The following is a 24,443-nucleotide window of genomic DNA, read 5'->3' as shown; positions in this document are numbered from 1 at the left end:
CTGGGTTTTAAACACCAGAGGCTCAGCCTCAAAACTCAAAGTCTACGTGTCACTCCAGTAGGACAAACCAACAGACAAGTTTGTCTTGCTGTTGGAGATCTCTTGTATCACCCCCAACTGGGTCCCTGTGGCTGACTGTACCTCTGTCCAGGTTTCTGGCTTTTTATCCCTGTTCTCCTGCTCTTCTGCCCTGCTGTTTTGTGTGTCCCCAAGTTGTTCCTGGGGCTGACTGCTCCTCTGTCCGGGTTCCTGGCTTTTTATCCCCTTTCTCCTGCCCTCCCGGCCTGCTACTCTGGGGGGGCCTGAGTTGCCTCTCCTCACCTAATCCCTTCGGCTGACTGCTCTTCTCTCTGGCTTCCTGGCTTTTAATCTCCTTTCTCCTGCTCTTCACGCTTGTTACTTCGGGCGTCCCTGAGTTGTCTCTCCTCACCTGTAACCCTGGGGCTGACACTGTATTACACTGGGTAAATCTGCAGCCAAGGTACTTCTTTAAAGTGTTAAGGTACAAAGATGTCATTTTGGTAGCATAGTGCCTAAGGTATTTGACTGCTAACTAGAAGGCTGGAGGTTCAAACCCAGCAGCCACTCCTCGGAAGGAAGACTGGGCAATCTACTTCCATAGAGATAATGCCTTGGAAACCCAAGGAGGGGTCACTATGAGTTGGTTCTTACTCAACAGCAGTGAGTTGAGTAACACAAACCATGTCATTTTCAATTGCCTCATATACATGTGAAAGCTGGGCAATGAATAACAAAGAGTGAAGAATTCATGCCTTTGAATTGCCATGTCGGTGAAGAATACTGAAAATACCATGGACTGCCAAAAGAATGAACAAATCTGTCCTGGAATAAGTGCAGCCTGAAGGCTCCTTGGAAGTGAGAATGGCCTGACCTACTTTGGTCATGTTGTTAGAAGAGACCAGTCCCTTTATCATGCTTGGTAAAGAAGAGGGGCAGTGAAAAAGGGGAAGACCCTCCACACAATGGACTGACACGGTGGCTACAACAATGGGTTCAAGCACAGCAAGGATTGTGAGGCTGGATGGGAGCCAGAAGTGTTTCATTCTGTTGTATAGGTGGTTGCTATGAGTCAGGCTGACTTAATGGAACCTAACAACAACAACCTGCTTGTGATATTATACTATAGTTTTGCAGGATATTACCATTGAGGAAAACTGGGCAAAGAGTACAGGGGATGTTTCTGCATTATCTCTTACAACTATATATGAATCTACAACGATCTAAAAGTAAATAGTTTGGTTAAAAAATAATTCTACTTTTTTGACAAGTTTATGTTTTAAAAGGCTGTCTATTTCAACCATCTCCTCTATTATTTCTCTTCTCTTGTAATTCGTAATAATTACAAATCAATTCTTAGAAGCCAAGCACAGAACCAACAGTATGGGCTTTACCTAATGTAGCATTTGGTAGGGACCTAATGGAGTAAAATTCAGGTAAGAGTATGGAAGAAGAGGCATATGCTAAGTGTGGTGTAGTAAATTCCACAGTGTAGCTTTTCTAGCCATAAGTCTTTGTAAACTCCATGGTAGAATCTGCTGTGAGCAACTGAATAGCTCCTGATTGTTAAAGTTATCCACCTGGGTTATTTCTGTTGCCAGTGGTATGAAGTGATCTTCTGGGAATCTCTCTCTCTCTCAGGTATACAGAATTCTGATGCTGGGATTGGTTGGTTTGGTCACTCTCCCAGGCTCAAAAGAGCCCTCCTAAAGGCAGAAGAAATCTCCCTACCAGTTGAGAGATGTGAGAGACACACATTGCTGAGAGAGAGAGAGAGACGCAAGAGACATGCATTGCTGAGAAAGAGACATGAGAGAACACATTGCTGAGAAAGAGACACGAGAGACACGTACTGGTGAGAGAAATGAGAGACATGTACTGCTGAGAGATGTGAGAGACATGTAATGCTGAGAGAGACACTGAGAGATACATACCACTGAGAGAGACTAAGAGACACACACTGCTGGGAGAGAGATTGAGAGAGACTGTTGGCTGAGAGACTGCAGGCTGAGAGAGACTGAGGGTGTCCCTGAACATGAATTGTAGCCTGTTGCTTCCCTAATAAACCCCATAATCTGTGAGTTCTGTGTGGCCACTGCAGCAAATTATTGAACCCAGCAGAGAGGTGGTGGGTGCTGTGGGAGGAACAGCTGGTGTCAGGGTTGATGAAAGGGCTGGCGGGGGAGGCAGCATGTCTGGCCTGGCAGGAACAGGCCTTTGGCTACTGATGGTGATTCTGTCTTCCTCTTGTGGGGTTAGAGGAGGTCAGAAGATGGGGCCTCCCTTCCCCTTTGACACTAAGAAAACAAATAATGCTTCCAAAATAACCATATAGATCATCTGAGTTTCTTAAAAAATTCCACCCATAACCTAAAATATTGTTTCTGTATGCACTGTCTTTTTTATATTCATAACAAATACAGTTGATTTGCCTTTTTATCTTATTTTACTATTATTGTAGTCAGCCTTCAGAATAACCTTTCTGAAATAGAAGCACTAAAGGTTTAAAAACATATTGTTTCAATATTTTATAGTAATACTAATTACAGGATCATTTTAAGAATCTGATAGGCCTTAAATAGATTTGTATTTGATAATCTTCTCCACTATCAAACATATTAAAATGAACCTACACGCCATATTGACCATAATTCATAAAACTACACAAATGTTGAGAAGCAGTTAACTGACAAAATGTTTTGTGTTATAGCCCTTTAATTAAATACACCAATTTCAATTTCAGAGATTTTTTATTTTTGTATTTTATGTCCAAAAATGTTTTGAGGGGAGGAGATGAGTGTCTCAACAATTTGTAAAAACTCTAGTCAGCTCATATGCACAAGGAACTGTACATATAGAATATATATATTAAAAATTGCTGAGTGATTTTTACATGGTGAAGCATAATTCATTTTAAGCACAGGGAACAAGGTAGAATAATAGGGAAACTGGTGTAATTAATTCACTCTGAGTAGCAGAAAAGAAACACTTATTAATTCAAACCCCTAAATTTTCTTTAAAGGAAATGCCTGGAGAATTGCTTACTCTAATTCAGGGCTTTGGTCTTTAAAGTGCAATAACAAAGACTAACCTAAGCATGTGGGCAGCATTGAAGACAACATCAAACTCTGTGCTGTCTAGTTCAGCTGCTTTTTTTGCCATCTCCGCTGCTTCTAAGAGACGAGCTTCTTCCAGAAGAAACTGACCTGCAAAGTATGAAAACAAGTGTTCTTAAACTTGGGAAATAATAATTTTAAGAAACAATACAGTTGACATTATAGAAGAAATGTAAAAAGAGCAATAAAGGTTAATGAAGTTAAGATTTATGTATGCTGCGTATCTACATGTTCATAATTTAGTCAATTTATTTTATTTTTCATTGAATCACAGCATATTCCAAGATTTCCTACTGGTATATTGTTTCTTGATATTTTTAAAAACAAATCCTTTGTAGATGATACAAGCAAGAAAAAAACATGAACAAATTTAAAGCTAAATATAATAAATGAGTTGAATTGATTTTAGTTTAATTCCTTCTGTTTTTGATATGTATATATGAACACATATTCCAACACTGAGATATATTCATCGCTTACATTAAAGTAATACTAAAATTATTAAAAGAACATGGAAAAGGAGGATTAACATTAACTCACTCTTAATGAAATGTAGTAATGCAAGCAGAATAAATGTTAAGTTCCAATTTTTAAGATTACTTTCAGGACAGCTTTGCAAGATTAGAATTTTTGAAGCTAGAGTCATACAAATTCTATGAAACTATTGTTGTTAGATGTTGCTGAGTGGGTTCTGACACATAGTGATCCTAAGTAGAACAAAACACTGCCTGGTACTGGACCTTCCCCACAATCATTGCTATTTTTGAATCCCTTGTCACAGCCACTGTGTCAATCCATGTTATTGACGGTCTTTCTTATTTTCGCTGACTTCTAACTTTACCAAGGATAATGTTCTTCTGCAGGGATTGGTCCCCTCTGATATGACCAAAATATGAAAGACAAAGTCTACACCTCAGAAATAGTTATTCAACGCGATCCCAGAATATAGCATAATGTAAAACAAGCAAACAAAAACATAAAAGCGTGGTTCATTTTTAAAACTCTAAATATGCAAAAGGAGAGTTCACTGCTTTTATCTAGCTAGGAATTTATGAACAGGAAAGTAATGGTGTTAGACCTTATTTGAGGTGGACATTCAAATAAAACCCAATCCTAGTATGACAGAAATATGCTGATGCCATCTGTCCAACAGCCAGGATTGGTGAGTTGTGCTCTGATGTTTCTCTCTTGCTTTGGGTTATCCTGTTTGCTTAATGTTCAAGAATTTTACAATTCTAAAATGGTTATAAAAAATTTGCAAGCCCTGTGTTGTATGCAGAAACAAAAAAGCTTTAAAAACTGTAAATGGTTCCTGGTGGTTACTGAAAGAGTCCATTATTTACCATTTAGCTAGTAAGCATTACAAATTGTCTTCTAACCTAAAAAAGACCCACTTCTTGAAATACAAGAGGACATTTTCTGTTTTAAGGCTATATAATAAACCAAGGTCACAGATTGTATTTAAGCTATTTCTAAACTTTAATTGGTAAAGAATGGTGAATAAAGATAAGCCTAGGGTTATAAAATCTACTTTTTTTAAAAAAGAAGTGACAGTTTTTAAGACTAGTACTTGGAGATTTCTCACAGGCACTTTTATGATTAATGTAATTAATACAACTAAATTGTACACCTGAAAAATGTTGAATTGGCAAATGTTTTGTTATATAAATTTTTACATCAACAATACTTTAAAAAAAAAAACCCAAAAAACTTCCCTTTACAAAACATTCTTAATTAGCTACTGAACATTCTGTAACTTTATCCATTTCCAAAACAAACATAATTTTTTTTTTTTTTTATTAGGATTTGGGTGAAGATTTACAGAGTAAATTCACTTTTCATACAGCAGTTCACATATACTTTGTCTCATGTCATTGACCAAAATTTACAATGCAGCAGCTCCCTTCCCATTTCCTCCCCATAGTTACCTGCTCCCAGTGTCCATCCCTTCATACTCTTCGAGAGGCCCATTGTCTGCCAACCCTGTATATGATCTTGGATACACTCTCCATTTAGACATACATAATTGTTTAGCTTGTTCACCCATCTATCCGTCCCTATACCCATGTTTGCTTTCATTAACAACTCAGTATTGTATTTACAAAGGGGTTCATATTTGTTGTTTGTACTGCCCATGTAACTCTCTCTGTCTTTCTCATCCTCAATGCTGCCATATTGGTCACTCACATTTGGTACATTGCCCTTCTCTTCACCCAAATCAATATTTATCTCTATCTATCTAACAGCATTCCCTCCCCTTCCCTCCCACCCCTGGTAACCAACAAAGAAAATGTCCTCCAATATATAAACATTTCCTTAACTTTTACAATAACGGACTAATACAATATTTGTCCTTTTGTGACTGACTTATTTCGCTCAGCATAATGTCCTCCAAGTTCATCCACGTTATGCGGTGTTTTGCAGATTCTACATTATTCTTTAGCGTTGCATAGTATTCCATTGTGTGAATGTACCAAAGTTTGGTTATCCATTCCTCAGTTGTTGGACATCTAGGTTGTTTCCAAGTTTTGGCTATTGTAAATAGTGCTGCGATGAACATCGGCGTGCATATATCTGTTCTTGTTATGGCTCTCACTTCTTTAGGGTATATACCTAGTAATGGGATGGCTGGGTCAAATGGTATTTGTATTTCCAACTTTTGAAGGAGTCGCCATACTGCTTTCCACAATGGTTGTACCATTTTACAGTCCCACCAGCAGTGTATGAGAGTCCCAATCTCTCCACAACCTCGCCAGCATTTGTTATTTTCTGTCTTGTTGAACTTTGCTACTAGTGCTGGAGCAAGATGGTATCTCATTGTTGTTTTGATTTGCATCTCTCTAATAGCTAATGATCGTGAGCATTTCTTCATATGTTTAAAACAAACATAATTTTGCGGTCAGAAAATTATAAGGAAACAGAGTTGTTAACAATTGTATTATATATAGGAAGACATATTACTTATGAAATCCATGTGAATGCCAACTCTACAGATACATAGATGAGATTAAAGTACTTGTTTCAAAAACAGCCAAACAACAATTAAATAATCTGTAGTACAATGAAAAACTAATATTTAGTCATATATGTCTTAATAAAGAATATAAGACTAAACCTATTCTTCAGATAGTTATGCTTAATAGGTTACTTTTTAAAATAGAAACATGATATTTATTATTAGTGCCTAAGGCATTTGACTGCTAACCAGAAGGCTGGCAATTCAAACCTACCAGCCACTCCTTGGAAGGAAAATTGGCAATCTACTTCTGTAGCGTTGTTGTTGTTGTTATGTGCCATGGAGTCAGACCCGACTCATAGCCACCCCTCCTTGGGTTTCCGAGGCAGTATCACTACGGAAGTAGGATTGCCCAACCTTCCTTCTGAGGAGTGGCTGGTGGGTTTGAACTGCGTAGCGATACTGCCTCGTAAATCCAAGAAGTGGTTGCTATGAGTTGGGATCAACTCAAAGGCAGTGAGAGTGCGATCTTCAAAGCAAACTATTTAGCTGGGAACAAATATATTAATCTCTCATGTAACATTTCAATAGAGGATAATGTAGGAATTGACTAATTGTTCTCTTCTTTTCCAGATAGCTATTAACTCTGAAACGTATCCTATATTAATAGCTAGAAAAAAAAAATGCAACAATTAATTGAAGATACAGGTTATTTTTTTGAAATTCAGTACTCTAGACAGAAGAGGGAAAAGGAGCTCTGGTAAAAAGAAAGAAAGAAAGAAAGGAAGAAAAAGTGAATATGTTCGCCACATAGACACAGAGAGGAACAGAGACCAGAAATCTGTGCAATGAAGATAATGGGACTCAACAGCATAGGAAGTCAGTTTCCAGAGAATGCCCCAAGGCAAAGGCTTTTAAGTTTTGCCAATGCCAAACATATCTTCAATGTTCAACAACGAAAAGAGAATAGCAACATCCACTAATTATAAATGTATGAAATCAAATATATGATGTTTACCATCAAATAAATCATATTTCTTTATGTTTAAAGTAACATTTGTCAAGCAACATGTACTGTATAAAGTTCACTGTTTACAAGGTGAAAAAGCTGCATTAAAACAGAATGTTAGTATTGTACATGGTGAGAGAAAAAAAAATCCCACATCATGTTATAACAGCAAAGTTTAGTTATCATGTTAAGATTCAGAAAAACAATATCCCAATATATTTGTTAGATGTTTTCATAATTCCACCCATTCTATTTTTGACAGGCCTATATATTTCAATAAACCAAAAACCAAATCCATTGTCATCTAGTAAATTCTGAGTCATCGTATCTCAACAGGACAGGGTGGAACTGTCCCATAAGGTTTCAAAGACTGTAAATCTTTATGGAAGCAGACTGCCTCATCTTTCTCCTGCGGAGTGGTTGACGGGTTCAAACCACCCACCTTCTGGTTAGCAGCCAAGTGCCTTAACTACTGAACTACTAGTATCATGTTCTGTTCTGTTCTGAGAAAGCTATAAAACACTGCAGAATGTTAATGGTTTGATATTATTTTTTTAACAGAATTTGAAAATCTCATCAAAAACTGAATGTATTATACTGCTATATCATATAATGGCAATTTTTTTGAAACCTAGTCCAACACTGATGGAAAATAAAGCAATAAGCATTTCAAATACATAGAACCAACACAAATAATAAAGACTTGACAGGTTTCTTGGTAAAAATACCAAAACCCACTGCCATTGAGTCAATTCTGACTCAACAACCTTACTAGATTGGGTAGAACTGCCCCACAGGGTTTCCAAGGCTGTAAATCTTTATGGAAGCAGACTGCCACATCTTCATCTTGCAGAGCAGCTGGTGGGTGCAAACCATTGATCTTTCAGTTAGCAGTGAAGTGCCTGACTTGATGGCACATAACAACAACAACAGTAATCTGAGCCCCAGTAGCTGCTCCTACAAATTGAGCTTCAGACTTTTTCTCAGCCTTTGTGGCCTCAACAATATTGTTATTGTAAGCAGCCATCAAGTCAGCCCCTTGTCATGGCAACACTGTGCAGAATGAAGGAGAATGCTGCCCAGCCCTGTGCCGTCCCCAGGATCCGCTGTGGATTTGACCGTTGTGATCTACAGGATCCACTGGCTGAGTTTTAGGAGTACATCACCAGGCTTTTCTTCCTAGTCCATCTTCGTCTGGAAGCTCCACTGAAACCTGTTCAGCTTCATGTTGTTGTTGTTGTTCTTGTCATGTGCCGTCGAGTTGGACCCGACTCATAACGACCCCTTCTTGGGTTGCTGAGGCAGTATCACTATGGAAGTGGATTGTCCCATCTTCCTTCTGAGGAGTGACTGGTGGGTTTGAACCGCCAGCCTTCTAGTTAGCAGTCAAGTGCTTTAGGCACTATGCTACCAGAGCTCCAAACCTCTACTGATAAACAGTTAGTGTGGTTATGTGTCAAGTTTTTTTTTAGCTGGGCATCTAAACCTGGATCTCTCACATTTCGTCATTGCTGTTGTTAGGTGCCAGTGAGTAGGTTCCTATATATACAACGGAACGAAACAGCCTGATCCTTTGCCAGCCTCACAATCCTTGCTAAACCTGAGCCCGTCATTGCACTGCCAGTCTGTCTCATTGAAGGGCTTCCAAATTTTTGCTGACCTCCACTTTATCAACCATGACATCCTTCTCCACGGAATGGTTCCTTCTGATAACATGACCAAAGTAGGTGAGACAATGTTTGGCTGTTCTCACTTCCAAGGAGCATTCTAGCTGCATTTCACCCAGAACAGATTTGTACATTCTTCTAGCAGTCCATGGTACTTCAAAAAGCATCAACTCTTTTTGGGTCTTCCTTATTAGTTGTCCAGCTTTCACATGCATATGAGACAACTAAAAATACCATGGCTTGAGTTAGGTGCACCTTAGTCTTTAAAGAGACATTTTTGCCCTTCAGCACTTTAAAGAGGTCTTTTGCAGCAGATTTTCCCAGTGCAGTACATGGTCTGATTTCTTGATTGCTGGTTCCACTGGTGTTGATTGTAGAACGAATTAGTACAAAATCTTTGACAACTTCAGTCTTTTCTCCATTTATTGTGATGCTGCTGATTGGTCCAATTGTGAAGATCTTTGTTTTTCTTTATGTTGAGGGGCAGTCCAAATTACAGACTGTAGTCTTTAACCTTCACCATTAAGTGCTTCAAGTCATCTTCACTTTCAGCAAGCAAGGTTGTGCTGCCTGCATACCGCAGATTGTTAATGACTCTTCCTCCAAATTTGATGCCACGTTCTTCTTCATATAGTTGAGGTTCTTGGATTATTTGCTCAGCATATAGATTGAATAAGTACGGTGAAAGGATACGACATGAAGCACTTCCTTCCCGATTTTAAACCATGCAGTATCCCCTTGTTCTGTTCAAATGACAGCCTCCTGGTCTATGTCCAGGTTCCTCCTAAGCACAATTAAGTGTTCTGGAATTCCCATTCTTCTCAATTTATCCCTAATATTAGATCTCTCACACACTAGGTGAGAATTCTACCACTGAACCACCACTGCCCCAGACGCAGCAACAGAAGCTTGTATCCTCAGTGAAAAACACCGGTGAGACTATCATTGTCTCCTTTGCTAAGATTAATTAGCAATGATTGAAAGCTTTATTGTGTAAGAAGCCTTACTTCCCAATAGTGATAAAGATGAGAGGATTGAGATCCACATCCTGGCACATGTACTTAAAGTAGGATGGCCATTTTGGGACAGTTCTGGTTTACACCCCTTGATGCAGCATAATTAATAATATCACCACCCTTTTTACTCACAAGAAGCTCTGGTTATGCAGTACCTAAAGCATTTGACTGCTAACCAGAAGGTTAGTGGTTCAAATCCCCAGCCACTCCATGGAAAGAAGATGAGGCAGTCTGTGTCCATAAAGATTTACCGCCTTGGAAACCCAATGGAGGTAGCTATGATTTAGAATTGACTCGGTGGAAGTGGTTTTTTTTTCTTTTTACTTATACAAAAGCTCTCGTTTATATAATAAATTATATTATGGTCAACTTCATAATAGGTTATTCTAACACTCTTATAAACTGGTCAAAGAAGACTTCACTGAGAAGGAAAGGTCTTAGGACATTAAAATGAAAGATGTATACTTATACTAGTTAGGCAAGACAGTATTAGGGAATGAGGTGGGATAAAGAAGGGCAACCTTACAGGCTTCAGGACAAACAAAGATGTGAAGAAGCAGCTTACTACTGAGGGAGGTATATATAGTTCAAAGAGGCTGGCATCTGGGTCTAGTGGGAGCAATAACATGAAGCTGGTGGGAGAGGAGTGATTTGAGATAAAGTCTAGCGAAAGAATTAAGAGCAAATTTTGTTCTTTTTCCCCTCCCATTAACTTATAAATTTAGAGCTCTAGTGGTTCAGGGTAAGGCATTGGTTGCTAATGAGAAGGTCAGTGGTTCAATCTTACTAACTGCTCTGCAGGAGGAAGATGAAGCAATCTACTTCCATAAAGATTTACAGCCTTGGAAACCCTTTGAAGGTCGCTGTGTCAGAATCAACTGGATGGCAGTGGGTTTGGTTTTTTAATGGTTTGAGTGTTTTTAGGAGCCTTGATAGTGCCCAACCCTCTGGTAAGTTCATTCTTTCAAAACTCTTAAAAAAAAAAAAAAAGAATTAAGAGTTTAATTTCCCAGGTGCAGGAATAGATTTCTGAGAAATCGCTTCTTTCACACATAGTAGACAAACACATTCATGTTTTTATAAGTAGAATTTCAAATAAGGAAGCCACAAACATCTTAAGTATATTTTGTTTTCATGTGTGTATTTTGTCATCACAGTTTTTCATTGTTCCTTTGGTTTATAATTTGTCTTACCCAAGTTAATTATGATCATCCTATTTGGCTCAAATGAAAGGATGAATGAAGGAAACAAAAGTTGAGGTGAGAAATTTTAAGAAAAAAGCCATCTTTTGAGTGGAGAAAAACAGAAGGGGAAATAAAAGGCAGAAGCATTCTCTAGAGGCACAGAAACAAAGCAAGTAAGTCTCCCCACTGGCTGAAAAAGGAGGATAGAGACACAGTTGACTGGATTCAACTGTTTCAGCATCAGAATTAAACCATTTCTTCTCTGGGCTATTCCCTAACTAAACCTTTTAAACTGCTTGCTAGAATTCTACCAACATTTCAATATGACAAGTCTGTGAAGATCAATCCTTTGTTAATTCCTGGATTTAAAAGGCTGTCTGTAAAGAGGTGGAAATCCATAAAAATGTAAGCTTGCCTTAAGCTGTAAGCTCAAATACTGCTTTGTAAAAATTCTACATATAAACTCCTCAGATTAGTTGAGACTAGCATTTCTTTCAAAAATGCTATGAAAAATTTACCCTTACAATGAATGCAACTAAATTAAGGAGTTAAATCAATCTATAATAGGTGTCATGATCATACAATTCCCTTTACAAAAAACAAAACAAAACATTCATATGTAGCTTTCAAAATATTCAAAGGCAAATAAAAATCTTACTTATAATAATAACTAGAACATAGCATTTACATTAAAAATATTTCTCCTTGAGGGAGAACATCTAATTATTAAAATATATCCAGAATTGCCTGACATCTACTACTATGGCCTTGCTTCAAGCCATCATCATCTTGCCCCTGAAATATGGCAATAGCCTCCTAACTGGCCTCCCTGCTTCTTGGCCCCAATACTATTGTCAGTGTATCTTATTTAAAAGAAGTCAAATCCTATCAATCTACAGGCTTATCCAGAGGAAAAATTAAAGTCCTTACAATGGTCTACAGTCTGATATGATCAGCACTCTACCCTACCACACTCCCCACCATGTTCTCTGGCCTCATCTCCCACTACTCTCTTTCTGTTGATCATCACTTCAAGTTACATGGGCCTTCTTGCTGTTTCTCTAACACACCAGACACACTCCTGCTTCAAGCCTTTTCATTTACCATTCCCTCTGCTGGAAATGTTCTTCCAGTGGCTCATTCTCATCCTTTCAGGCACACTGTGGGGATTCAAGAAAATACATGTTCTAGAATGGTACTCAATCAACTAATAATTTCCTTAAGTGGCTACTTACTTAATCTTTAAGAAAAAGCTAGAATCTAGCCAGACAAGGTCACCAGGCATTTATCCCTTCATATCTTGCAACCTTAGAGTAATTTTAGGCAGGGCTACAGTGAATGGCCATGCATTCCAGACACTGCGTAATTCCCCAGGGGACCATTCACAGCAAAGTTACTATGAACAGCATCTTTTGGACTTCAAGAACATGGTGGCTCTGGCTTTAGATCTTTATGTTACTTGGAAAACAAAAAAATAATCTACATACAAATCATACTTTCAAAGATATCTTAATTCCAGAACAGTTAAAATTACACAATTTGGCTAAAATCTATTATATTCCATTGTATTGAGGAATAAATCCAAGTAGTCTGAGAACAAAAAAAGAAAATATAAGTCAACAGATTCAACCCAATAAATGTAATTTGTGCCAACTATATACAAGACATGGTGATTCATGCAGTGCGAGAAACAAAGATAAATGCAATGTTTATCCTTAAAATATTCCTAATGTAGTAGAGGAGCAAGGACACTACAGAAACGGTTTAAGTTAAAAAATCAATATGTATAAACATGTATGTCTCTATCCACACACATATTTGATCAGGGAGCTATGGATATCTCTCGATGGAAGATATTTTTTTCTTTTTGTTCAACTTTTATTTAAGTTTATACATAGAGCAAAGGGCACAAGTAAGTGTATCATTTTAATTTTCACAGAGTGACCACTATCATACAACCAGCAACCAGATCATGAAACAGAACAGTATCAGCATCTGAAGCAACTGTCTTACTTGGGACCTTTTTCAAAGATTCAGATCCTTGTAGCAGGAAAAAAGCCATTGAGAAAGTACTGGTTTGGGTGAAAGTACTGGTTTGGCCTACTGGTTTGAGTGTCATCTAGTGGTAACAAGATAACTGAGTAAAGGGGAACTGAAGTGAATCTTCCATTGGGTAATTCTAGTACAGGAATGGAGTGATGCATTTCTGGTGAAAGTGATGGTAACAATGCAATGATGAAGATTTAGAACAGCTATCCAAGAGATACTGCTAAAGAGAGAGTTCTTGTTAAGGGATGCTATTGTGCCTGAGAGCATTAGAAATATGGAGGGACCCTCTCTTTTGCCTCTCTGAAGGGAATCTTGCAGAGTGCCTCTTCTTCTGAGGCCTCAGCCCTCTTGCATTAAGTGTGCTCTCACTCGAAAACAAATCTCCTTCCCCTTTCCTTCTATTAGGTTTTGTTGCATTGTGTTTCTGTGCTCTTGGCAGCTTGAATTAATAAAAGCTCTATTTTAGTGTGACACAGTCAATGTGATAAATGTGCCATACTCACTGGCCAGGAACACAGGTGGGCTGAGTGAGCAAGAAAAGGGCACCCAGGGGATCAATCTGGACCGCTCATATTGAGGTTGAGAGGCCTAGGATCTGTCCCTAAGTGAACGTAAGACCAAGAGTTTGCCCTAAATTGGTCGAGTGGCAAAAAAAAAAAAAATATATCTACTGCAAAGGAGATGAGGGGATCAGCAGACCAGGGCCTTGTATTCAGCTGGAAAGGAGGTCAGGAGAGCTGGTGTTGCTTTATTAAATTTATTTCTCCCCTGACTCTTTCCAAAAGGGTTATGAAGTACCAGAAAAGCACTGAGGGAGTCATAAAGACTACTGATGGAGAGTAAGAATTATAGAGGTCCACGGAGAAATAGAAAGGAGCCCTGGTGGCACAAGGCTTAAGCGCTTGGTTGCTAACCCAAAGCTTAGCAGTTGGAACCCATTCAGTGGCCCTATGGGAGAAAGACCTGGCTATCTGTTCCTGTAAATATGACAGGCTAGGAAACCCTACAGGAGCTCTGGTAGCATAGCGCCTAAGGCACTTGACTGCTTACCAGAAGGCTGGTGGTTCAAACCCACCAGCCACTCCTCAGAAGGAAGGTTGGGCAATCTACTTCCATAGTGACACCGCCTTGGAAACCCAAGGAGGGGTCGCTATGAGTCAGGTCCGACTCGATAGCAAACAACAACAACAACAACAACAAAAACAGGAAACCCTATGAGTCAATCTGACTCTGTCCTATGAGGCTGCTAGGAATTAGAAGTGACTTTATGGCACCCAACAACAAAAATAAAGAGAAAGTGAGGTAGAGAGGGCACTCGGGAGAAGTTGGAGAAAACAGATCATAGGAGGGACAATGTCTGGGCGTAAAGGGGAGGAACAACACAATCCCAACACAGGAAAAAAGGATACAGAGATTCAACAGGGATCAAGTATGTTTAATAAAAGATAATGAGTTCATGCCGGGCTTTAAACATCTGACAAATTTTACCATCTAAAGATGAAGGGAAAGACACCTGGATGAGGTACAAAACCTAATCAAAGACAGAGGTGAGTAGCCTCATTTGGAAGGATATTATGCTTTCTTACACTAGGGAGTTATAAGGAAATGGATGAGTAGAGAAAAGGACTCAAACACAGGTGCTGAAGTCACTCAAGAAAGGAGTATGCCTCTGAGACAAAATTACAGAGCTAATGAGAGTAGAGGAAGGTGGCTCAAAGAGCCAAATGATTACATCCTCTTCCTTTTAAGGGTTCACATGAGCTTGGGGATCTCAATGGGCTCCACAGATATTTATTTACAGATATTTCAACCGAGGCACAGAGAATGAAAGACAACACCAAAGCTTCAGCAAAGCCAAGGTCTGCTAAGTGGGAACAATTATTTTAACTAAGCAGAAGGCAGAAAAGAAACTGCAAACAAGGATCTCAAAGTGTATTCAATTGCTGAATCAAAATAGCCAAGACTGGAAAAACAATGTTTGTGTATGTGTGTATGCGGATAGCAATTAATTAATAAAACAAAAAACCAACTCACTGCTGTCGAGTAGACTGCAATTCACAGTGACCCCTCCTTGGATTTCCAAGGTGGTATCACTATGAAGTAGACTGCCCAATCTTCCTTCCAAGGAGTGACTGGTGGGTTTGAACCTCCAGCCTTCTGGTTAGCAGTCAAACACCTTAGGCACTCTGCCACCAGAGCTCCCAATAGGAAACACAAACTTCACTTGACACTGTCGGGTTTACAGAGATGAACCACATTGTTATGTGGAGCTGTAGAAAAGACAGGCTGTGATTAATCCAGTGAAGTGAGCTTGTCCTTAATTTAACTAGAACAATTCATTGTTTACCTTCAACAGTGGTTTGAGCTAAATATAATGTGTACTCCTGTATATGTAACCTTACATAAAATCTTCATTCTTCTTCCAAGCATTTATTCTCTATCTCTGTGGCCTTTCCATCTGCATGTTCATTAGTAAAGATTCCTTTTTCTTAATTTCTATGTTTTTACTCTGTCTCTTCTTTCCCTAATTTCTGTCCCTTATTTATATTTTTATCAAATTTTTTTCTGTACAATTATTCATTCTTTAAGATTTCTTATAGTTTTAAAATAAAAAATCATCATTGTTATAATTTAAGGACCCTGGGTGGTGCAGTGGCTAAGCACATGGCTGCTAACTGAAAGGTCGGTGGTTCAAATCCATGGAAGAAAGATATAAGCATCTCTTCATGTATTAGCTGGCCACCTGAATATCCTCCTTGGTGAAGTGTCTGTTCATGCCCATTTTTCAATTGGATTGCTAATTCTTTTGGTGTTGAGGCATTGGAGTTTTCTATAAATCTTAGAAGTCTCTTGCCAAATATGTAATTATTGACAAATATGAATTTGTTGCTGTCATTTTTGTTATGTGCTTTTTTGTGGTGTTGATTTCTTTGTTCCATATAATTTCTATGCTGAGCTCATTTTGTTTATGAATCATGTTATTACTTCCTTTGTTGGTATTGTTTTAGTATTTGCTAAATATTTGTGCTGATCTTCTTTTTTATTTTGATGTGAAGGTTTGTCATTTTTCTTTGAGGTTACCCTGTGATTTATAGTTTTCTTCCCAAGTTTAGCATAGTCCGTTCTATCTTGTAGTTGTCTTGACTTCCCTACCATTACAAGTTCTGTAACTACACAGTTTTTTCCCTCTTTTTGGTTTGTTGTTGTTATTGTTATGTGCTATTGAGTTGGACCCAACTCATAGTGACCCCTCCTTATTACTACGGAAGTAGATTGCCCAACCTTCTTTCCGAGGAGTGGCTGATGGGTTTGAACCACCAGCCTTCTGGTTAGCAATCAAGTGCCTTAGGCACTATGCTACCAGAGCTCCTGGTTGTCCTCATTTGTCAATTGATGTCTCTGGTTCCCTGTTTACAATCTTGTAGGCTTATTTACTTTGAATACTTCAAACCTATGGAAGAAAGATGTACCAGTTGGCTTTGTAAAGATTTATAGCCTTAGAAATCCAATGGGTATATCTACTCTGTTCTATAGTGTTGCTATGAGTTAGAATTGACTTGAGAGCAGTAACTTTGGTTGGTTTTGCATTACCATTTACTGAGCATATATTACATGCTAGTTATTTCATAAAACTGTAAATGAATCCTCACAACTTGAGGCAGCAATCATCTCCAAATTAAGACACTGAGTTGCAGAGAGTCTAGCAGACCATGCTTAAGAAGGTAATTGGCAATAGGGCTGGGATTGGAATCCAGGTGTATCTCATTTCAAAATCCAAAGCACTCTACTTCCTCACCTAAAACTCAATTCAATTCCTAAGGCTCTTCTAGCTTCTTTAGTCCTTATGCAAAGACAGACTGAAAAGAATATCTATGACTTGGACTTAGTTTTACCTTTTAGCAAACTGTGGCTGAGTTACACACATTTTAAAATAAAGTGGATTATATTTGCATACAAAAAAATTGAGAAGCAGATAGGACAACAGGAGAGGTAAAACTAACTGAAAGCCAGCCTATCTTCCCTTACCCATTCTTTTATGGAAAAGAAGCTGATTGCCCACCATCTTTGTTCGAGGTTTTGTGGTACATGATGAAACCCCTGAAGCAAGTCCATTCTGGTTATTTTCAAGATTCTTTGATGCTGAGCCACAATTTCCTCATTTTAAATGGGGATAACCTCATTGTATTATAAGGAGGACTGAATGAGTTAGAATAAGTAAAATTGCATTGTATGAAATCAGATGCCTTGTTCTCCTGTCTTGTCTTTTCACTCTTCTCTAAATGCTTATTTTCTCCTTAAGCTTGCAGACTCTTTCCCTGCCCTGGGGACCTCAAGCTGCCCATCTTTCTTCTAGGACTTTCAAGTACAGGATTATTAATGACCCACAGGTTTCTCCACCAGCAAGCCTCTGTAATCTCAGTGTCCTGCCTCTGTATTACCACTGGGAAACCACAAGACTTACATTTAGTAAGATCATCTATTTGCAATCACAAGGTTTTGTGTTATCAGAGAGTCAGATGAAGTACAAATCCTGGCTCTCCCAATTTATTAGGCATAAATCCCTTAAACTTTTAGTGCTTTGTGTCTGTGAAATAGGGATACTGTTATTTCTGTACAGGGTTTGGTTGCCGAAATGACAGAAAATGAAAGTACCCAGCACTGGTCAGGAACATCACTATTGAACAATAAACTTCAATAATAACAACAGCTAGTGTAAGTGAACACACACCTGCCTGGCACAATGTCAAGTGTTTATCATTCTTTCATTCCCATAACTCTGGGGTCATATTATGTCATATTACTTGAATTTAATAATTCAGATATTATGAAGCACCTTACAATTCCTGCATACCTTTATAACAATAGTATTCATTTCCTTGTGTGTGTCTATAAAGCTATAATAAAACTTTGTGGGTGACAATTGATATCATCTTAGAATACATCTTAGAAATGTAGTGGTATCAGTATTTTACAAATGAGGAAATGTTACCTAGAGAAGTTAAGAAAGTTGGTGTAGTAGTTAAGTTTGTGTGTCAACTTGGCTGGGCCTGGTTGAGTGGCTAGGCAGCTGGATATAGTATTTCCCATGATGGGACTGGTAATTCCATATAAGGAGGAGCCTTGGGGAACTGTCTCTAGCTTATTGCACTCTTGAAACCCTGAATGTAGCCGTGTCGTTGTTCAGCAGGATGCCATGCTCTACTGACCTTGGGACTTTCAATAGACTTGAATTAATGGCCTGCTGTATGTTTTGGTAACATTGGGACTGTGCCTTTTTACTTGTCAACCTTGGGCTTGTTAGCCTCAGCAGCCAGCAGCAGCAGCCAGCAGCTGAGTGAAGAAAAGCCTCCAGCTTCAGAGGGCCGGGAGCAGGAGGCAGAGCTGAAGCCCATGGTTGAGGGGCTTTCACCCAGCCCCTAGAGCTTGGCACTTTGAGCTTAGACTTTAAGCCTCCAAACTGTAAGTGAATAAACTCCTATTTATTCAATCCATCCCATGTGTGGTATCTTCTGTTGGAGCGGCACAGAGGTAACCAAAATACTTGAAAAACACTTGGTTAAAGTTGCACAACAAACAAGTGGCAAATCTTCCATCTGTATGACTATCGTGCTAAGTTAGGTGACTGATTACTGTTACCGTGGTGAGTCAGTTTTTAATGTGTTTTATGAGTGATGTTTATAAGACTTAATTTATAAAAGACTTCAGGGGATATTTTTGGTTTAAAGTTTAAGATTTAAAGATTATCTTAAGGCAATAGTTTCAAGGTTCATCCAGCCTCAGTGGCTCCAGAAAGTATGGATTCTATGAGAATCTGAAATTTTGTTCTGCATTTCCTGCCTTCTGACCAGGATTATTCCACAAAATTCTTGATTAAAAATGTTCACTTATGCTACCTGGGCACCATCCAATTGTTCTGGTCTTACAGTAAGTGAAGCAGTTATTTACGGAGGCAATTGGCCACCCATTCCTTTTCCTCTTCCTATTTCTGACTCTCCTTCTCCCTCTGTGCTCTAGGTGAATAGAAATCAATGTAATACCTTGGAAGGCCACTTGTAAGCTTTTAGGACCCCAAACACTACCTTAATTACTAAGGAATTTCTGCCTTGAGCCTTGTGCTTTTTTAAGAACTATCTCTATGGGATCAAATTGAAAACAACAACTCAAAAGATTAGACAGGAAACTTAGGGGACAGTGATTTTATGTTAATGGGAAAGGAACAATTAGAAAAAGGAGCGTAAAAGGTTACACAACTTAAAGAAAATAATCAATGTCCCTTAATTGTACCTTAGAAAATGTTGAATTGGTGTATGCTCTGCTGCATGTTTTCTCAATAACAACAAAAAATAACTTGTTTAAGGAAACGAAAAAAGACAGTTTATATACCACATACAAGATTATTGCTATCTTGTCTAAGTATTTTCTGAATAAGATACTAAGATTTTTGCTCCTTAAATATTTTATTAAAGTATATTTTCCTTTTTAAAGGTAATGTTCTTGTTACAGAAAATTTCAAATAGATAGAAAACATTAACACCATACCCCTAAATGACTGCAAGGTTCCCAAAATCTAAAACATTCATTTTTAATATTTTGGAGCTTTCTGTTTTGCTCTGTCCTTTCAATCATAGTTATTTATGGAATTTAATCATGTTTCATACACAACTGAGATTCTGACTTAACCTAACATAATGACATAGATGGGAGCTCTGGTGGAGTAGTGTCTAAGGCATTTAACTGCTAACCCGAAGGCTGGCAGTTCAAATCCACCAGCCACTACTCAGAAGGAAGGTTGGGCGATCTACTTCCGTAGTGATACCACCTCAGAAACCCAAGGAGGGGTCGCTGTGAGTTGGATTCAACTCAACAGCAATGAGTTTTGTTTTTTTTAATGACATAGTTAGTTATCTTTATTACTGTATATCTTTCATAAATTTACTTTTATGATTTATAATAGTCCAACAAATGGAAATAATGCTAATTTATTTAATAATTTTCCTCTTCAGGTGTTTAGCTGCTTTCTCATTTTTGTAATACATAGCAATGCAGTGTCTCAATTGTTGTCTTTGTGGACAATTTTAAGTGTAGGAAAACATTATATTTTTTAAGATATATTTCAAGAAGAATGATTGAGAATAAACAGCATAGGAGCCTACAAAAATTGTTTTTTAAATTTAAATGTCTTTGCTTTGTAATGAAATAGTACATTTTACTATCTTAAAACTAGTTGTATTTCTTTTTTATGAGTCATTTGTTGATATCTTTTGGGCTTTGCTATCTATTTTTCTTACAGTTTTAGTTTCCCATGTTTTAGGTTCACTGATCATTTATCTTTTGCTTTTATGAAAATTATCTCCTATCAGATTACTGTTGTCTTTTAATTGTATTCCTATTTCAAACTTAGAACTGTCTCTACCCCCATTTATCTATCTCTTACTCCACCCCCATTTTCATGGGAAAGTTGTAATTCTAAAAGGCTTTGGAAAGTATCTCATTCAAAATACACACAGGTAAGAAGATTAAATGATATTAAGTTATTATACAAAGATTAATAGCCAACAATTTAAAAACTAAAAGCATTAAGTAAGAAATGAAGTTTGTTTTGAGCAATCTTTTGAAAAATCCTCTTCTAATTTATACATCTAGGAGCTGCCTATGCTGCCCTCAAAACAATAAAGGCACATTAAACTCTGGTACTACAAAACTGTTTTGGTCTTAATTATTAAACATAATTGTAATCTCAACATAATTTTGCAACATACCATCCAAAATGTATTTTCATTGTATCCAGGCAATGCTATTATTTAGCTCATTATTTAATTAAAAAAACTACTCTTGCCCTGTCTGAAATGATTAAAAGTGAAGTTTTATAATACAGTCGATCTTATTTCATTGTCATCTTTTATTTTAATTATGAATAATGAAAAATTAATCACAGGTTTCTCACCAATTTAACCTATTACATATTTTTAAGCATCTTCTTTCATTTCTCACTGTGAAAGATCAAACCCAATGATTTTACAATTTTCCGCAGTGGTTATTTTTAAAAAACATTATATGAATTATCTTGGAGAAAAAGAGTACAATATTAACAACAGAGCTTTTGACTTAAAGTTATTAACAACAACAACAACAAAAAAATTGACCTTTAGTTCTTCCTCTACTATTTATGTAGAAACTTTTTGATCAAGAAAGTCACTTAAAAATTCTGAGTTTCCATTTTCCCTGTCAAATAGAGTTAGGAACCATTCTTTACTCATAGGAGTGACATGATGATTAAAAAAAAGATCAGAGACAGGAAAGCAATGGGTAGATGGTAAAATGTTTTATATATGGAATAAGACTTTTTGAACATCCTAAAATTGATAGTGGAAGAAAATCAGAATAAGGATTTTAAATACTACATTTCATTTTAAAATTGGCCAGATCTTTAAGAATTCAGCTACTAGTTGAAAGGCTGGTGGTTCAAATTCACCGAGAGGCACCTAGGAAGAAAGGCTTGGTGATCTACTTCTGAAAAGTCAGCCATCTGAAATCTTATGGAGCATAGTTTTACTATGAAACATGGAGTTGTCATGAGTCAGAATTGACTCAGTGACAGCTGTTCTTGAAAAGAAAATCGATTTTACTCAGAGTGGTCAATGTTATTGTTGGATATTTCACAGCTACTGAACATGATGAATTTGTATAGAATTACTGAATCTACCAGGCCATCATAACATTTAAAAATAATTCTCCATTTCAGAGCAGGATCCTTACTGTCTTGTTCACTGCTTCATCACTAGTATCAGCCATATTTACTGGAATAGAACAATCCTTCAATAAAGTTTGATATCACATAGAAGAAGAGATTAAAGAGTGAAAGAATAAATGGTAGGTGGGAGAAGGAGGAAGAAAAAGAAAATCTTTTAGTGCCACTCCTAGGACGGAAGGTGGGGCAATCTATTTCTGTAGCGATACTGCCTTGGAAACCCAAGGAAGGGTCGCTATGAGTCGGGTCTGACTTGACGGCACATAACAACAACAACAAAGTGGAATCTATATCTATATCTATCTATCTATCTATCTATCTATCTCTATATCTATATATACATAAAATAGTGATACTTCTTGCTACTGGACAAAGTTACCATATTTAGATATTTATAATTAAAAAAAAATTCTGTACTTTTCTTTGGGCCTAAAAGAATGATAAAATAACTGAATCTCAATGTTAGAAATGATTAGAAAAGATTGGATCAGCCCTTCACTATGCTTGAATTTTATAATATCCTTATAAACTCACACTTGAAAATCTTCAATAGGCACTCATTTCATCTGCACAGAAGCCCTTTCATAAACAGGCAGCTCTAGTACTTATGACGTTACTCCTTCTATGTAGCTATAATTTGTCTTCTCTCTCATAGCTTCTAGATATTGTCTTAGTTTTGTCCTTGAACAATTCTCCAAACTAATGTGCATTCTGCCTCAAATATTCACTAGGTACTAATGTTCTCCACTGTACTCTCTCATCCCCACACTCCATCTGGTGAACCCTTATTCATCATTCAAATATAGCTTACATGTGAGTTCATAGGGAATATTTCTCATGGACCAGGTCATAGTCCTTTAGTTTTACTGTTTTTCCTTTTTTAAAAAACTACAATTGTAAATAAATCACTATTTTTACAATCTGGGTTTGCAAGCTACACCAGTTTGTCTTGTTCTCTATGCATCACATTTAGTACCAGTGCTCCATAAACACAGAGCTGGAAGCTGGAGGTAAAGAGGCTCAGGACTGGGAGCTATATAATTAAACCCTTGGAAGTAAACATCATCACCCAAGTAGACTATCAATAATGAAGAAAATGGGGCTAAGTGCTTATTCTTAGAAACTCAAAGTTAAGAGGTAGATAGGAAAAGAAGAAATCATCCAAGGTTCAGGTAAAAGAATATTTCTTCTTTTTATCACATTGATCACAATCAGCTTCATGTTAACTTTGAATGCTTCTATACTTAACAGCTAATGAATTCCCATTTGCTGGGCTTTATACATAGTTATTATGTTATTTGCCGTGGAGTCGGCCCTGACTCATAGTGACCCCTCCTTGGGTTTCCGAGGCAGTATCACTACGGAAGTAGGATTGCCCAACCTTCCTTCCGAGGAGTGGTTGGTGGGTTTGAACCGCCAGCCTTCTGGTTAGCAGTCAAGTGCCTTAGGCACTATGCTACCAGAGCTCCTTTATACTTAATAATGAATTTGTAATGAATACAGTTGTTATAATCTATATCAAATTTACTGCTATGCACCTAAAAATAACTTGAAGATTTTTAATGTCTTCCATCTGTTGTTGTTATATGCCATCAGGTCGGACTCAACTCATAGCGACCCCTCCTTGGGCTTCTGAGGCAGTATCACTACGGAAGTAGATTGCTCAACCTTCCTTCTGAGGAGTGGCTGATGGGTTTGAACCACCAACCTCCTGGTTAGCAGTCAGGTGCCTTAGGCACTATGCTACAAAGTGTTTTTTTTCCTAATAATTCTTAAAAAGGGGCAGGGGTAGATTTTTTTCTTGGCTCTAATTCTTTTAGCAGAAGTTTTCTGTTTCAGCCACAGGGGAAACCTATACAGAGCCCCTTGAATTATACATCACATGAGACACCAACACCAAACCTTCACTTTTATGCATATGTGAATACTCTGTAAACTTGACAACATGTGAATACAATAATATAACATTCCTGAAATTTTTTGATTAAAAACCAGTGAGAAAATGAATATATAATAGAGTCACATGAAATATGAGTGTTAGAAAAAAAATTTCAGAAGTCCATATTAACCCTTCCACTTTACAGATGACAAATCTGGTTCTCAGAGAAAGGTCCCACAGAGCCTTGTATTTAATCCATTTATTGAATCAATTTTGCAAATCTGCCTCACTTTCTTCGGAACCAACTGAAGGAAAAAAAGCAAACTACAATGAAATCCCCTGACACACCAACAATGGATGCAAAAGACAAGCAACAGATAGTTTGTAACTGAGAGTTTATAAGAACTGCCTTCTAATAGCCATTGCAGCCAATATCAATTCCCAAAATTCTATTTAGTTCCAAGTGGAGAGCATTTTCCAAGTTGCTGTATCACTAACAAGCCACCAAAAACATACAATCACCCATGAGAATAAGTTTCCTATAGAACAAAACTCACCCAATTTTGCATTTTCCTTGGCATGTGCAAAGCATTTAAAAAAAAAAAAAAAAGACTCAAAACAACACATGTATTTCATTTAAACATTTATTTTTAAGCTGAGGAAGTATAATTATTCATTCAATCTGTGTGTATAAATACCCTAAGAATATACATAACCAGTAAGTTGAAACTGCTATGATTCTCGTGGTATCTATCTTCTTGGACAAAAAGTAAGAAAAATTCAAAGGAAACATCCTTTCA

General features: G+C 37.5%; 1 protein-coding gene across 1 annotated transcript in view; it reads right to left on the bottom strand.

Annotated features, from left to right (window-relative positions):
* TMTC2 (transmembrane O-mannosyltransferase targeting cadherins 2) overlaps positions 1 to 24,443 on the bottom strand; it is a 661,377-nt gene that overhangs the window by 106,650 nt on the left and 530,284 nt on the right. Inside the window, exon 10 of the mRNA XM_007955475.2 lies at positions 3,110 to 3,224. Within this exon, the coding sequence (XP_007953666.1) occupies positions 3,110 to 3,224 (115 nt within the window). The remainder of the gene's footprint in view (positions 1 to 3,109; positions 3,225 to 24,443) is intronic.

This window comes from Orycteropus afer, unplaced genomic scaffold (genome assembly GCF_000298275.1).
Source record: "Orycteropus afer afer isolate SDZICR_OR568_19922 unplaced genomic scaffold, OryAfe1.0 scaffold00504, whole genome shotgun sequence".
In the NCBI taxonomy this organism is placed as follows: domain Eukaryota; kingdom Metazoa; phylum Chordata; class Mammalia; order Tubulidentata; family Orycteropodidae; genus Orycteropus; species Orycteropus afer.
This window is presented reverse-complemented; position numbering and strand designations above follow the sequence as displayed.